General features: G+C 39.9%; 1 protein-coding gene across 3 annotated transcripts in view; it reads right to left on the reverse strand.

Moving 5' to 3' along the window:
* CNST (consortin, connexin sorting protein) overlaps nt 1–15,282 on the reverse strand; it is a 98,535-nt gene that overhangs the window by 33,252 nt on the left and 50,001 nt on the right. For all 3 annotated transcript variants that reach the window (XM_061382441.1, XM_061382442.1, XM_061382443.1), the window contains one exon: nt 7,230–7,435. In XM_061382441.1, the coding sequence (XP_061238425.1) occupies nt 7,230–7,435 (206 nt within the window). The remainder of the gene's footprint in view (nt 1–7,229; nt 7,436–15,282) is intronic.

The raw sequence follows: 15,282 nt of genomic DNA on the forward strand, positions 1-15,282 counted from the left end.
ACCAAGCTTTGCCACTACCAGCTGTGTGACTCTGGACGTGTCATTTCATGTCTCAACCTCGGCTTCCTTATTTGTAAAACAGGGTCAGTAATACCTACAACTCCAGGAGACAGAACGTGTGTCTAGTACAGTGCCCAGGACACAGCAGCAAGTGCTTAAAACGGGTTGCGCTTGCTGACTCTGGACCAGAAATACTCTACCAGTGCAGAGCAGAATCGTGAAGAAGTGAGTTGAAAATCACTTTGGGAGGGCAGTAATTTTAAGTAATTTTAACCAGTTTTCCTGGTTTAAGGCATCTTTTATCTACTGGGAACAAAAAGGAATTAGGAAGGCGTATGTGTTTGTCCGCAGTCCCACAGAGTGGCTTCAAGGATCCCAGTGAAGCCATTTCCTGCTTGAGTCTGAGATGAGTTTCATGACATGCTCACTGAGCACAGAGTACAGCACTTGAACTTCTTCTCACGTCTATAGGAAAAACTCTCAAGTTTATGACTTAGGTTATACACTTAAAGCTAACCTGCCATTATATTAACAAAGTCAGTGTATAAGAGATTACTCACACCCAAGAAAAATAACTTTTCTTTTTTGGCCACACTACACGGTCTGTGGAACTTCCCTGATGAGCTATCAGACCCATGCCCCCTGCAGTGGAAGTGCAGGTCTTAACCACTGGACCACCAGGGAAGTCCCCAAGAAAAGTAATTTTTAAATGGAATCTTCGAGAGATCCAAGAACTTTAGTGTGGACTCTGGAACCAGACATGGACTTGAATCTTGTCTCTATGACTTATTGGCTGTGTGACGTCAGACAAGTTAAAAAAAAATCTTCTTTGGTTATAATAATGTGTCATTCTGACAGTATTACTGTGAGGATTAAATGGCCTAAAAAACCTAGAATAGTGGTACTAAAACAGTATTTCCTATTTTAGTATTCTTATCATTGAGGCTGTTATTACTACTGTTATGTCAATACTGACAGAGATGTACAATGGGTGCTTGGAAAACAAGAATCAATAAAACATATTAAGTGCCAAAAGAAAAAAAGAGTTCCAAGAGCTAAAAAACGTAAGTGAATATCTGCAGTGATCATAGTCATTAATATCAAATGTCCTTTGGCATATATTCATCCATATAATATGTTAGAAATAGTAACTATCCTGTAATTAACTCTCCATTAATACTTCCTTATTTCTGTCAGTGGAACTACCATTCCTCCTAACTGGGTATTCCTAGAATTACTCTTCTCTGATTTCTTTATCATCCCTTTTTTCATTATCTACACCGAGTCCCTAGGTCAAGATTTCAAATTCACCTCTCTGTGTTTCCACTGTCACCACCTTAACCTAGAAACTATTCTCACTTTATGTTTGAATTATAAACTTCTTCTTTTACCTCTTACCTTTATCAAAAATATATATATTTACATGGTTTAAAGAGTTAAACGGTTCTATAAGATGTGTTTAAGAAAGGCCCTGCTGTTCGTGTCCGATTCTCCTTTCTTCAGGAGCAAGCACTAAGATATCTCTTTTTAAAAAAATGCTGTATCTCTAAATATTATGCTTATATTTTCTATTTCTTGATTTTTTTTTCAGTTTTAGAAAATGGGGATTGAGTCTTTTGCTCCTTCCCCTACAAACATATACCACACATACTTTCTCTCACATATTGACCTATCCCATGCTGTTATATTGTAGTAAAAGGTAGGCAAACATTTAATGTTTACCTTATTATGAGTAAGCCATGTAGTAAACTCTCATTATTTTTCCTTTCATGAAAACTTTCTGTTTTCACTGGAGTTTCTTTTTTCCTTTTTTTTTTGGTATAGTTTTCCATGCACTTATCGCTTATACAACGCTAGTCTATCAAGAGTTGAAAACTTCCCTCAATGTATTCAGACACACCAAATATTCAGAAATCGGAAAATGATATAAAAGTTTCTCCCCAGACCCTTCTGATCTGCTCAAATAAAAGTGGGTACACTCTCCTTCTTGGTACAAAGCTGTCATCTAAGACTCTCTCTTCTCCTAGAGAACCCCTTCACCCGTCTCCGGGGTAGCACCCCATTTTCTTTTATCTTAATCTTCCTGTTCCTTGGTTTACTCTCTTGTTTTGGTGGAGTACATCATATAGTGACTTCCTGAGAAAGGATGAAAAGGAAATATCACAGACCCTGACATAGGAACATTCCTGGTATAGCTGAGGAAGTGCTAGGAGGCCAGTGTACCTGGAAAGAAGTGAATAAGAAGGAGTTTTAGGAATTAAGGTCTAAGAGGTAACAGGGCCAGATCATGGAGTGTCTTGCCATGGTAAGAATTTTGGCTTTTACTCTCAATGTGAAAAGAAGTCAATGGATGGCTTTGAACAGAGAAGTCTCATGATCCCAACTAACATTTTATCTGGATCACAATGACTGCTATGTAGAGGAAGGGGAAAAAAACCTAAATGGAAATAAAGGTAAAGCAGAGAGGGTTCTACAATTAGTTTACTGCAAGAATCTGAATGAAATCTGATCGTGTCTTGTACTATCAAGATGGCGGCAATGAAGGAGGAAAGAAGACATCAGAATCTGCATATATTTTTTAAATAGATTGGCAGGATCTGCTGATTAGATATGGACGTGGGGAAAAGTGAAGGATGACTTCAAAGTATTTGGTCTCAGCAACTAGAGGGATGGATATGCCATCTAACAAAAGGGAGAAAAAAAAGTCAAAGTCTGATTTTGGGCATCTTAAGTTTGAAAGGCCCATGAGATGCCTCAGGAAGCTGGATGTTTAGTCTATACTGCAGGACTGAATCCTCAAAAACTCCAATGTTTAACAATCAGTAAAATTTGGAGGACTCAACAAATGACCCAGAGAAGGCATATCCAGTGAGGTAAGATATAAAAGTGGAAAGTGGGGGGGTCCTAAAAAGCAAAAGAAAATGCTGCAAAATAGAGCATGTGATCAACTTGTCAGAGCTTCTAATACTTCTGGTAGGAAGAAAACTGAGGACTAACAATTAGATTCACATGAGTGTGCAATACGGAGATCAATCCTGGCGTTTACAGTGCAATTCTGGTGGGGTAGTGGCACAAAGGCCACTCTGGAGTGAGTTCAAGCGTCATCTGAATATGGAATGTTACCTAGGTAGAACTCTTGCCCAATGTATTTTCAGTTCAGTTCAGTTCAGTTCAGTCGCTCAGTCGAGTCTGACTCTTTGCGACCCCATGAATTGTAGCACGCCAGGCCTCCCTGTCCATGACCAACTCCTGGAGTTTACTCAAACTCATGTCCATCGAGTCGGTGATGCCACCCAGCCATCTCATCCTGTGTCGTCCCCTTTTCCTCCTGCTCCCAATCCCTCCCAGCCTTAGAGTCTTTTCCAATGAGTCAGTACTTTGCATCAGGTGGCCAAAGCACTGGAGTCTCAGCTTTAACATCAGTCCTTCCAATGAACACCCAGGACTGATCTCCTTTAGAATGGACCGGTTGGATCTCCTTGCAGTCCAAGGGACTCTCAAGAGTCTTCTCCAACACCACAGTTCAAAGCATCAATTCATCAGCACTCAGCTTTCTTCACAGTCCAACTCTCACGTCCACACATGACTACTGCAAAAACCATAGCCTTGACTAGACGGACCTTTAGTAATGTCTCTGCTTTTTATTATGCTACCTAGGTTGGTCATAACTTTCCTTCCAAGGAGTAACCGTCTTTTAATTTCACGGCTGCAATCACATCTGCAGTGATTTTGGAGCCCCCAAAATAAAGTCTGACATGTTTCCACTGTTTCCCCATCTATTTGCCATGAAGTGATGGGACCAGATGCCATGATCTTAGTTTTCTGAATGTTGAGCTTTAGGCCAACTTTTTCACTCTCCTCTTTTACTTTATGAAGAAATAATCAGACAGATCCTAATTATGGGACATTTTTACAAGAACTCTTAACTCTTCAGACGTGTCAATGTTATAAAAGCAAAAATAAACCAACAAATAAAACAGAATGCAGGGAATTGTTCTGGATTATTAAGGATTAAAGAATGTTCACAACCAAATGCAATTTGTGCTCCTTCACTGGATCCTGGATCAGAGGGAAACTAGTTATAATGAATATTTGTGGAACAACATGAAGAAACAAATATAGGCTCTATATTAAATAATATTAAACCAACGTCTCATTTCTTGGGGTTGATAATGGCATTGTAAGTTATTTAGGAGAGTGTCATTGTTCTTGGGAAATTTATGTGCAAGTATTTAAGGGTGAAGTGATGTAATGCCTGAAAATTACTTTAAGATGTTTCATGGAAAATAAATATGTGGGGTAGGGTTGAGTGGGAGGAGGGGAAACGAAAATCTGGCAAAATGTTAACAGCTGTCAAATTCAAGTGAAAGACACAGTGTGAACTTCTGGGAATTACTAAATAATGGGGAAAAACAAGTCACTCCACTTCTCTCTAACTTGTGTTTCCCTTGAGAGTAACTGACAGGATATTTTGTATTCTTGGACTATGGAAGGCAGTTATCAGCTGACTGCTGTTGCCCTGGTGTCTCAGTTTACTGCAGTCTCAGCCATCTCTTTCCAACAAGCAATGTTTGAATTAGTGACAGAGAAATATAGTTACACCGCTAATGTTTAATTACTTTTATGTTAAGCATACCAAGTGTTATTGATATGTTAAGTACTTGTACATGCAGTATTTCACTGAGTCGTCTACAACATTACAGAAGATGAAACTAAAAGCTGCTTAGTTTGTTAGTATGGGTTAGGGTTAGATTTTAAAGTAGAGCCAGAGCCCATACTTTAAAGCCACCAATATACTCTCTAATCTTCTTTGCCAGGAGAGGACAGACTGCTGAGGTATTTCAGAAGCATAACCTACAGGACTAGCAAACTGACATATTCCTAGGGGATGAAGGTGGAGTTCTACTTTGAGACATTAAAACAAATTAAATAATCTGCATCTGATCAAGACTGTTATCATCTTCCTGCCTAAAAATGTGATTTTCTACTAGATCTGCTTCAGCTATAGGATCACCTGCTAGTAGAAAAGAGCATTCTCCTTACATTTAATGTAACAATAGCCCAGTGACATAAACTGCTTGAAAAGATTTGGCTACACTTAGCTGTTTCTATTTACTCCAAATGTCCATTTCCCCAACTTTTTATTGAAATTCTACATAAGACTTCAAAGAATAGTAAAATCAACAGTCATATACCTTTTATTTAGATTTGTCAATTATTGACATTTTGCCAAATCTTCTCTTTTTCTTTCCCTTTCTTACACGTTTTTTCCCACTGAAATATCTTAAGTTGCAGGCATTATATAACTTTATTCCTAAATACTTTCACGTGTGTTTCCCAAGAATGAAGACACTCTCCTACATGACCTTCAATTCCATTATCAATCTCAAGAAATTTGACAATGATGCAATAGTAGTATTATTATACAGTCAGTATTCAAATTTCTGTCAAGTTGTCCCCAAAACACATGCTTTGAGAGATGTGGGTTTGATCCCTGGTTCAGAAAGAGACCCTAGAGTAGGAAATGGCAACCCACTCCAGTATTCTTGCCTGGAAAATTCCATGGATGGAGGAGCCCAGTGGGCTACAGAGTCAGACAGGGTTGCAAAGAGTCAGACACGACTGAGCAACTGAGCACAAAACAAAGCCCTACAATTATAAGGAACTTGCTTTGTGAGGGAGTCTTTTATCTCGCATTTGTAAAGATGATTATAATGTCTCTCTAAATTGTTTGGAGAATGAAATAACCATTAGTGTAATACTCAATCCATTGTACAAATTTAAAGAAGGATCAAAGATTACAAAGCTGCCTTGGTATTGGTAGTTCTCAACTACAGTTCTCAACTATGGTTAACATGTACTATATATGTTACCAGCACACCAGAGGTCAACAAGTAGTACACATTTTCTCAAAGGCATTCTTCAAGCCCACCAAGGAGGTAATATAAATTTGTAAGAACATATGTTTTCCTGCATTGGGACAAAAGCTATTTTACTTAAAAAAAATTATTCCCTGCTTATTGCAAATGTTTAATGAACAGGAAGAGTGAGTGAAATAAAATTGAAGCTTCTTCCATTCCCATATATGAATTATTTTCATTTTAAAAAAAGAAAATAAAACACAGCTCATAAATACCTTAATCTTTTCAGAATTATCTCATGTAAAAAAACCTTCCGTATTACTGTCCTTAAGGTCTCCCAGTCTCCAGGCTCTCCATCTTCTAGTTTACCCTCTCAATCATCAAGAATTATATTTCTAGAATTCTAATTTTGGCACCTCCATAATTAAAAGCTCTCAGCCTCTAAAAGCAAGACCTTAATGTTACAAGTTATCCAATCTTAATTCCCATCTCTCTTCCATCTTAATCTTCAAAATGATATCCCAGTCATGTCTTTGCAAAGGCTGATCTCTTTCTGTACCAGTTCACTTTCTTTATCTATTGTGAGCCTATAAATCCTGCAAAACCCAGCTCAAGAATCACCTTCTTTCTGTCTAATGTCCAAAGGACAAAGTTAATCATGCATTTGTGCTTTTGCTGAACCTGAAGCACACACCTACTCTAATACTTTATACAGACTTCTACCATTAGTTGGCTACATAATTGCTTTTCCTATTCCACAGTGTCTGTCTTAAAGACATGTTCTTAGGTAATCTGTTTCCCTAGTGTCTAGCTTAGTTTTGGGTACCTTGTTGGTACTTACTAAGCACTTTCTACATTGACTCATTTGTAGACAATGACTCTCTTTTGTACACACTAAGTAAAAGAAGGGGTTTCCCTGGCAGCTCAGGAGTAATCAATCTGCCTGTAATGCATGAGACGCAGGAAATGCGGGTTTGATCCCTAGGTTAGCAAGATTCCCCAGGAGTAGGAAATGTCAACCCACGCCAGTATTCTTGCCTGAGAAATCCCACTGAACAGAGGAGCCTGGGCAGCTACAGTCCATGGGGTTTCAAGAGTCGGACACAACTTAGTGACTAAACCACCACCACCACCAAGTAAAAGCAGCTAGTGATTGTATGAGCCATAGATTGATGATCCAAGCCAACATGTGGCCACCAGTCAGTGATATGCCAGATTTCCTACCAGCTACTGATCCAAAGTCACCTTTTCCTGGACTCATCAATGACAGGTGGAGCAGAATCAATTACAGAGAATTGGATTTTAGATTATTACAAATATTGGCCCCAGAATTTCAGTGAGGCTGCAATTCAAAGTTCAGCAAGATACCTGGTGAAGGCAAAGGGGAAGTGCTCTTGAATCCAACTGCTCAACTTCACCTCGTATAAGTGAGAACAGAGATTGCAGAACCAACTTTGAGGCTTCCAGTTGATCGTTAGCATTTACTTCTGCAGATTCTTCATCACTAACAGCATGTGTCACTACATGTAGTATATTTTCTTGCATTAAAGGTGTGCTATCTTCTGAAGAAAGTCCTTTGAGAGTAAATAAAATGCCCATGTTAGAATAAATTTCCATCATGGTAGAACACTTAATAATAATTATGCCTTTTAACCATAAAATTTTCAAATAAAACTGATTATAGGAAAAAAAAAAAAACCCACAGAAGCCACAAGTTATTTTCCTCATTAAGTTAAGATTCTGCTTGACATCTGATTCTTTCTATTAGCAATTAGTTAACAGAAGCAATTCTGTTAGTTCTATATAAACTTTTCTATTTATAATACATTATAGATTAAGAATCTATATTCTTAATTAAGAATATTAAAAAAAGAGAGATCTAAAGAAAAGTATGAAGGTTAAAATCTGACAAAAAATTTGACTCTCCCAAAGGAAAAATGAATTAACTATAATTTGAAGTCATACCTTGCTCCAAATGAAATAGCACTAAATAAGAAAGTAAATGTGGCTATCATATCAAAGGCTAAAGAAGTTAAGCCTTCTTCTCTAAACTCTGGTCTGATAACTTTAGAACTACCTCTGGAGCCCAGGAGAGCAGAGGGAATCAGATGTCCAGAGCTAATGGTCACAGAAACTTTCTTCCTAGTAAAAAAGAGTAAAACAAACTTGGGAAAAAAAAAAAAAATCAGCAAATAAATCCTTGGCCCAGAGCTCCTGAAATAACACACCAAATTTTAAAACTCTAAACATAACACATTATAACTTTACCCTTCACTGAAATCTCAGCATGAGTTCTAATTTTCATACTGAAATCGAGTAGACTGTGTGAATCTGTACTTACCTTCAGCTAGTCCGTCTCAGGAAGGCTCTTTCTCACTAATTTAGTATATGCACACCATGATTGAAGATGCCTTCGGCCTGGAGATGGCCTGCCATTTTATTTTGTATTTGTGAAAAACAGGAATGATTTTTCTGCTTTCTAATTTTCTTTTTTTTTTTTAAATTTTATTTTTAAACTTTACAATATTGTATTGGTTTTGCCAAATATCGAAATGAATCCGCCACAGGTATACATGTGTTCCCCATCCTGAACCCTCCTCCTTCCTCCGTCCCCATACCATCCCTCTGGGTCATCCCAGTGCACCAGCCCCAAGCATCGAGTATCGTGCATCGAACCTGGACTGGCGACTCGTTCCATATATGATATTATATGTATTTCAATGCCATTCTCCCAAATCATCCCACCCTCTCCCTCTCCCACAGAGTTCAAAACACTGTTCTAGACATCAGTGTCTCTAACTGCAATGGTGGTAATGCCAATGTAGGAAGAGAAGCTTTCTATAGAGAACTACAAAGAAACTAAGATAAATACTGTTTTCTTTCCTTTTCCTCCCAGCCACACTACTATACCCAAGACATTAAATCACGTAAGACTGTGATAAGGCTAATCATCCAAATTCTATATTTTTCTTAATTAAATTCTTCTTAATTTTTCATTAAATGTTTGGTAGAATTCACCAAGGGGCTTCCCAGGTGGCTCAGTGGTAAAGAACCCACCTGCCAATGAAGAAGACCCAGGTTCAATCCCTGGGTCGGGAAGATCCCCTGGAGGAGGGCATGGTAACTCACTCCGGTATTTTTATCTGGAAAACCCTGTGGACAGAGGAGCCTGGAGGGCTATAGCCCATAGGGTCGCAAAGAGTCAAACAAAATTGAGTGACTGAACAACAACGAAAACAAAATTCACCTATGAATTAAATGTCTGGTAGAATTCATTTGAGGAAAAATTAGTGTCAATCCTTCTCAGACTTTTCCAAAAATCAAAGAGCAGGGAACAGTCTCAATCTCATTTTTACAAAGCCAGCATTACCCTGATACTAAAGCCAAATAAAGATACTACATAAAAAGTAAACTACAAATAAATGTCTCTGATGAATACAGATGCAAAAATTCTCAACAACTTAACTCAAAAGCACATTTAAAGGATCGGACACTGTCATCAAGCAGAATTTATTCCTGGGATGCAAGGTTGATTCAACATACATTAACCAATCAATGTCACACAGCACATTAACTGAATGAAGGATAAGTAACACATGGTCACCTCAATGGATGTGGGAAAAATTATTTAACAAAATTCAATATCCTTTAATGATAAAACTCTCAACATAGTAGGTACGGAAGAATGTACCTCAATATGATAAAAGCCATATATGACAAACTCACAGATAACATCATACTCAACAATGAAAGGTTAACATATTTTCCTTGAAGATCTGGAACAAGACAAGGGTGCCTACTCTCACCACTCCTATTCAACATAGTACTGGAAGTTCTGGTCAGAGCAATCAAGCAAGAAAAAGAAATGAAAGGCATCCATCTCAGAAAGGAAGATGTGAAACTGTCTCTGTTTGCAGATGATATAATCTTATAGATGGAAAACCCTCAGGACTTCACTAAAAAACTGTTAGAACCAACAAATGATTTCAGTAAAGTTACAGGATATACAATCACCATATAAAAATCAGTTGCAATGCTATATACTAACAGCGAACTATCTGAAAAAGAAAACCATTTTATTTACAATAGTATTAAAACAACAAAGTACTTAGGAATAAATTTAACAAAGTACATGAAAGCTACTGTTGTTGTTGTTCAGTTGCTCAGTCACGTCTGACTCTTTGCGAACCCATGGACTGCAGCACGCCAGGCTTCCCTGTCCTTCCCCATCTCCCGAAACTTGCTCAAACTCATGTCCATTGAGTCTGTGATACCATCCAACGATCTCATCCTCTGTTGTCCCCCTTCTCTTCCTGCCTTCCATCTTTCCCAGCATCAGAGTCTTTTCTAATGAGTCGGCTCTTTGCATCAGGTGGCCAAAGTATTGGAGCTTCAGCTTCAGCATCTGTCCTTCCAATGAATATTCAGGATTGACTTCATTTAGTAATGACTGGTTTTATCTCCTTGCTGTCCAAGGGACTCTCAAGAGTCTTCTCCAACACCACAGGTCAAAAGCATCAATTCTTTGGTGTTCAGCTTTCCTTATGGTCCAACTCTTGCATCCATACATGACTACTGGAAAAACCACAGCTTTGCCTATACAGACCTTTGTTGGCAAAGTAGCCCTCCAGAGTCCTCTGTCTACAGGGATTCTCCAGGCAAGATTACTGGAGTGGGTTGCCATGCTGTCCTCCAGGGGATCTTCCCAACCCAGGGATAGAACCCAGATCTCCCGCATTGCAGGTGGATTCTTTACCACCTGAGCCACCAGGAAAGCCCACAAATACTAGAGTGGGTAGCCTATCCCTTCTCCAGGGGATCTTCCCAACCCAGAAATTGAACCGGGGTCTCCTGCACTGCAGATGGATTCTTTACCAGCTGAGTTACTTGGGAAGCCTGAAAGCTATTGAAGACAAATATAAATGTAAAGATATACTATGCTCATGGGTTGGAAGAATTAAAAAATAACTACGCTACTCATAGCAATCCTCAGATTCAATGGAATCTCTATCAAAATTGCAATGGCATTTTTGAAAGTATTAGAAAAGTATTAAAATTTATATGGAACCATAAAAGATAACATATAGCCAGAGCAATCATGAGCAAAAAAAAGAAAAAAAAAAACCAACAAAGTTAATAGCATCTATGAGATTTCAAAAACTACTACAAAATTATAGTAATCAACAATAACATAGTTGGCATAATAACAGATGCACAGAACACCGGAACACAATAGAGCATCACAATAGAGCAACAGATTTGTTTCTACACATTTATGATCTTTATCAAACATGCAAAGAACACACACAATTAGAGAAAGGATAGTTTCTTCAACAAAGAGTGCTACGAAAATTGGCTTTCCATATGTGGAAGAATGAAATTGAACTCATTTTACTACATATGCAAAAAATCAACTTGATATGGAATTGAGATTTGAAAGTAAGACCTGAAACCATGCAACTGTTAGAAGAAAATATAGGGGAAGAGCTTCCTGACACTGATGTAGGTAAGACTGTTTTGGACATGACACCAAAAGCACAGGCACCGAAAGCAAAAGTAGACAAATGGGATTTCATCAAACTAAAAAGCTTCTTGCACAGTAAAGGAAACAATCAACAAAGGGAAGAGACAATCTATGAAGTGGGAGAAAATATTTGCTAACCATCCATCTGAAAAGGGGTTAATATCCAAAATACATAAGGAATTCAAACCACTCAATACCAAGAAAACAATGTGATCGAACTGTTGGTGGAAATGCATACTGGTACAGCTATTATGAAAAACAGTACAAACACTCCTCAAAAACGTAAGACTAGAACTACCCTGCTGCTGCTGCTAAGTCGCGTCAGTCGTGTCTGACTCTGTGCGACCCCATAGACGGCAGCCCACCAGGCTCCCCTGTCCCTGGGATTGTCCAGGCAAGAACACTGGAGTGGGTTGCCATTTCCTTCTCCAATGCATGAAAGTGAAAAGTGAAAGTGAAGTCGTTCAGTAGTGTCCAACTCTTAGCGACCCCATGGACTGCAGCCTACCATGCTCCTCCGTCCATGGGATTCTCTAGAATCAAGAGTACTGGAGTGGGGTGCCATTGCCTTCTCTGAGATGATCCAGCAATTCCACTTCTGGGTATGCACACAAGGGGAACAAAATCAAGAATCAAAATGATTATCTACACCCTAAGGTTCATTACAGCATCACTTACAGTAGTTCAGATATGGAAATAACCCAAGTGGCTTATTGTCAATGGATCAACACCTGAAGAAAAGGTGATGCACAGATACAATGGAGTATTATTCAACAGTGAGAAAGAAGGAAATGCTACCTTGTATGACAACTTGGATGAATTAGGAGGTCGTCATGCTGAGTGAAATAAGCTAGTCAAAGACAAATACTATATAATTTCACTTATGAGTGCAATCTAAAAAATAAAATTTTAAAGTGAAACTCAAAGAAGCAAAGTAATATAATGATGGTTACCAGGGGCTGGTGGGGGCAGTTGGGGAGATATTGATCAAAAGGTACAGAGCTGGGAGGCGGTCCTAAGATGGCAGAGGAATAGGACAGGGAGATCACTTTCTCCAGCACAAATTCATCAAAAGAACGTTTAAACTCTTGAGTAAAATCCACAGAACAACTTCTGAATGCCGGCAGAGGACATCAGGCACCCAGAAAAGCACCCCATTGTCTTCGAAAGGAGGTAGGAAAAAATATAAAAGACAAAAAAAGAGACAAAAGAGGTAGGGACGGAGCTCCGTCCCAGGAAGGGAGTCTTAAAAACAGAGAAGTTTCTAAACACCAGGAAACACTCTCACTGCCGAGTCTGTGCTAAGCCTTGGAAGCACAGAGGGCATCATAATAGGGAGGAAAAATAAGTAAATAATTAAAACCCACAGATTAGGAGCCCAACGGTAACTCTCCCAGCGGAGAAGCAGCGCAGATGCCTGCGCCCGCCACTAGCAAGTGGGGCTGGGCAGGGAGGCGTGGGCTGCATGGCTTAGAGTAAGGATCGGCCGGAATGCTCTCACGGGTAATCACAGCGAACTAATTTGGGCTAGCAAACCAGACTGTGGGATAGCTACCACAGGAAAAGCCCTAAGACACTGCCAGGCCCACACACAGAACAAAGGGCGGAACAGAATTAGCTGGCTGCAGACCATCCCCCTCTGGTGACAGGCAGCCAGAGCCGGAAGGGGGCAATTGCAGCCCCAGAGAGACATTATCTACCAAACTGCAAGCAGGCTTCTTTGCTTACTAAGACTTCTTGGGGTTCTGGACAGTCATCCGCCTGAGAAGGTGGGCCGGTTGTACACCCAGAAAACCAAGCGGCAGGGACGGAAGAGGTGACCGCGCAGCGACCGCGCTCGCCAAACACCTCATCACTCGAGCTGCTCGGAGCTGGGAAGGGCACAAAACGCAGGCCCAATGGAGTCTGCGCCTCTGAGGACTACCAGAGTGCCTGAACCTGAGTGGCTTAGACCTGGGAGGTGCATGCAGCCCAGGCCCGGCCTTGGACGGTTCCGGCGGAGCAACCTAGAGCCTGAGCTGTATGGGCAGGGGGGGTGCATGCACCGTGAGTGGGGGCAGGCCCAGTGTGGCTGAGACACTAGGAGCACAGGCCAGTGTTATTTGTTTGCAGTGTCCCTCCATCCCCACAGCGCGACTGAACAAGTGAGCCTAAAAGTGTCCACCACCACCCCCTTGTGTCAGGGCGGAAGTCAGACACTGAAGAGACCAGCAAACAGAAGCTAAAACCGAGGGAACCACCTTGGAAGTGACAGGTGCAATAGATTAAAACCCTGTAGTTAGTACCGACTACATAGGAAGGGGCCTATAGATCTTGAGAAATATAAGCCAGACCAAGAAACTATCCGAAAATGAACTGACCCCACACTGCCCACAACACCACCAAAGAAAGTCCTAGATATATTTTTACTATTTTTATGATCATTCTTTCCTTTCTTCTTTTTTTTCTTTTATTTTCTTTTTATTTATTTTAACTTTAAAAAAATTTTTAAGTCCTCTATTGCTCCTTTAATTTTCATTTTTATAACCTACTATTACTTTAAAAAAAAAAGACTTTTTTAAAGCAAACTTCATATATATAGTTTTTTAAAAATAACTTTTGTGACTTTTTTTTTTGTCTTTTCTTTAATATTGTATTTTTGAAAATCCAACCTCTACTCTAGAATTTTAATCTTTGCTTTTTGGTATTTGTTATCAATTTTGTACCTTTAAGAACCCAATCTTCAGTACCTATTTGTACTTGGGAGCGAGATTACTGGCTTGACTGCTCTCTCCCCTTTTGGACTCTCCTTTCTCTCCACTAGGTCACCTCTGTCTCCTCCCTCCTGCTTCTCTTCTCTACCCAACTCTCTGAATCTCTGTGTATTCCAGATGGTGGAGGACACTTAGGGAACTTATTACTGGCTGGATCTGTCGCTCTCCTTTTGATTCCCCCCTTTATCCTCCTGGCCACCTCTGTCTCCTTCCTCCCTCTTCTCTTCTCTGTATAACTCCATGAACATCTCTGAGCGGTCCAGACTGTGGAACGAACATAAGGAAGTGATTACTGGCTAGCCTGCTCTCTCCTCTTTTGATTCCACCTCATCTCATTTGGGTCACCTCTAACTCCCTCCTTCCTCTTCTCTTCTCCATGTAACTCTGTGAACCTCTCTGGGTGTCCCTCACTGTGGAGAAACTTTTCATCTTTAACCTAGATGTTTTATCAATGGTGCTGTATAGAAGGTAAAAATAAGACTGAAAACCAGAAGCAGGAGGCTTAAGTCCAAATCCTGAGAACATCATAGAACACCTGACTTCAGGGAATATTAAGCGATAGGAGCTCATCAAACGCCTCCATACCTACACTGAAACCAAGCACCACCCAAAGGCCAACAAGTTCCAGAGCAAGACATACCACACAAATTCTCCAGCAACACAGGAATACAGCCCTGAGCTTCAATATACAGGCTGCCCAAAGTTACTCCAAATCCACTGACATCTCATGACTCATTACCAGACACTTCATGCACTCCAGAGAGAAGAAATCCAGCTCCACCCACCAGAACACCGACACAAGCTTCCCTAACCAAGAAACCTTGACAAGCCACTGTTACAACCCCACCCACAGCGAGGAAACTCCATAATAAAGAGAACTCCACAAACTGCCAGAATACAGAAAGGCCACCCCAAACTCAGCAATATAAACAAGATGAAGAGACAGAGGAATACCCAGCAGGTAAAGGAACAGGATAAATGCCCACCAAACCAAACAAAAGAGGAAGAGATAGGGAATCTACCTGATAAAGAATTCTGAGTAATGATAGTGAAAATGATCTAAAATCTTGAAATAAAAATGGAATCACAGATAAACGGCCTGGAGGCAAGGATTGAGAAACTGCAAGAAAGGTTTAACAAGGAC

Source organism: Bos javanicus, chromosome 16 (genome assembly GCF_032452875.1).
Source record: "Bos javanicus breed banteng chromosome 16, ARS-OSU_banteng_1.0, whole genome shotgun sequence".
Classification (NCBI taxonomy): domain Eukaryota; kingdom Metazoa; phylum Chordata; class Mammalia; order Artiodactyla; family Bovidae; genus Bos; species Bos javanicus.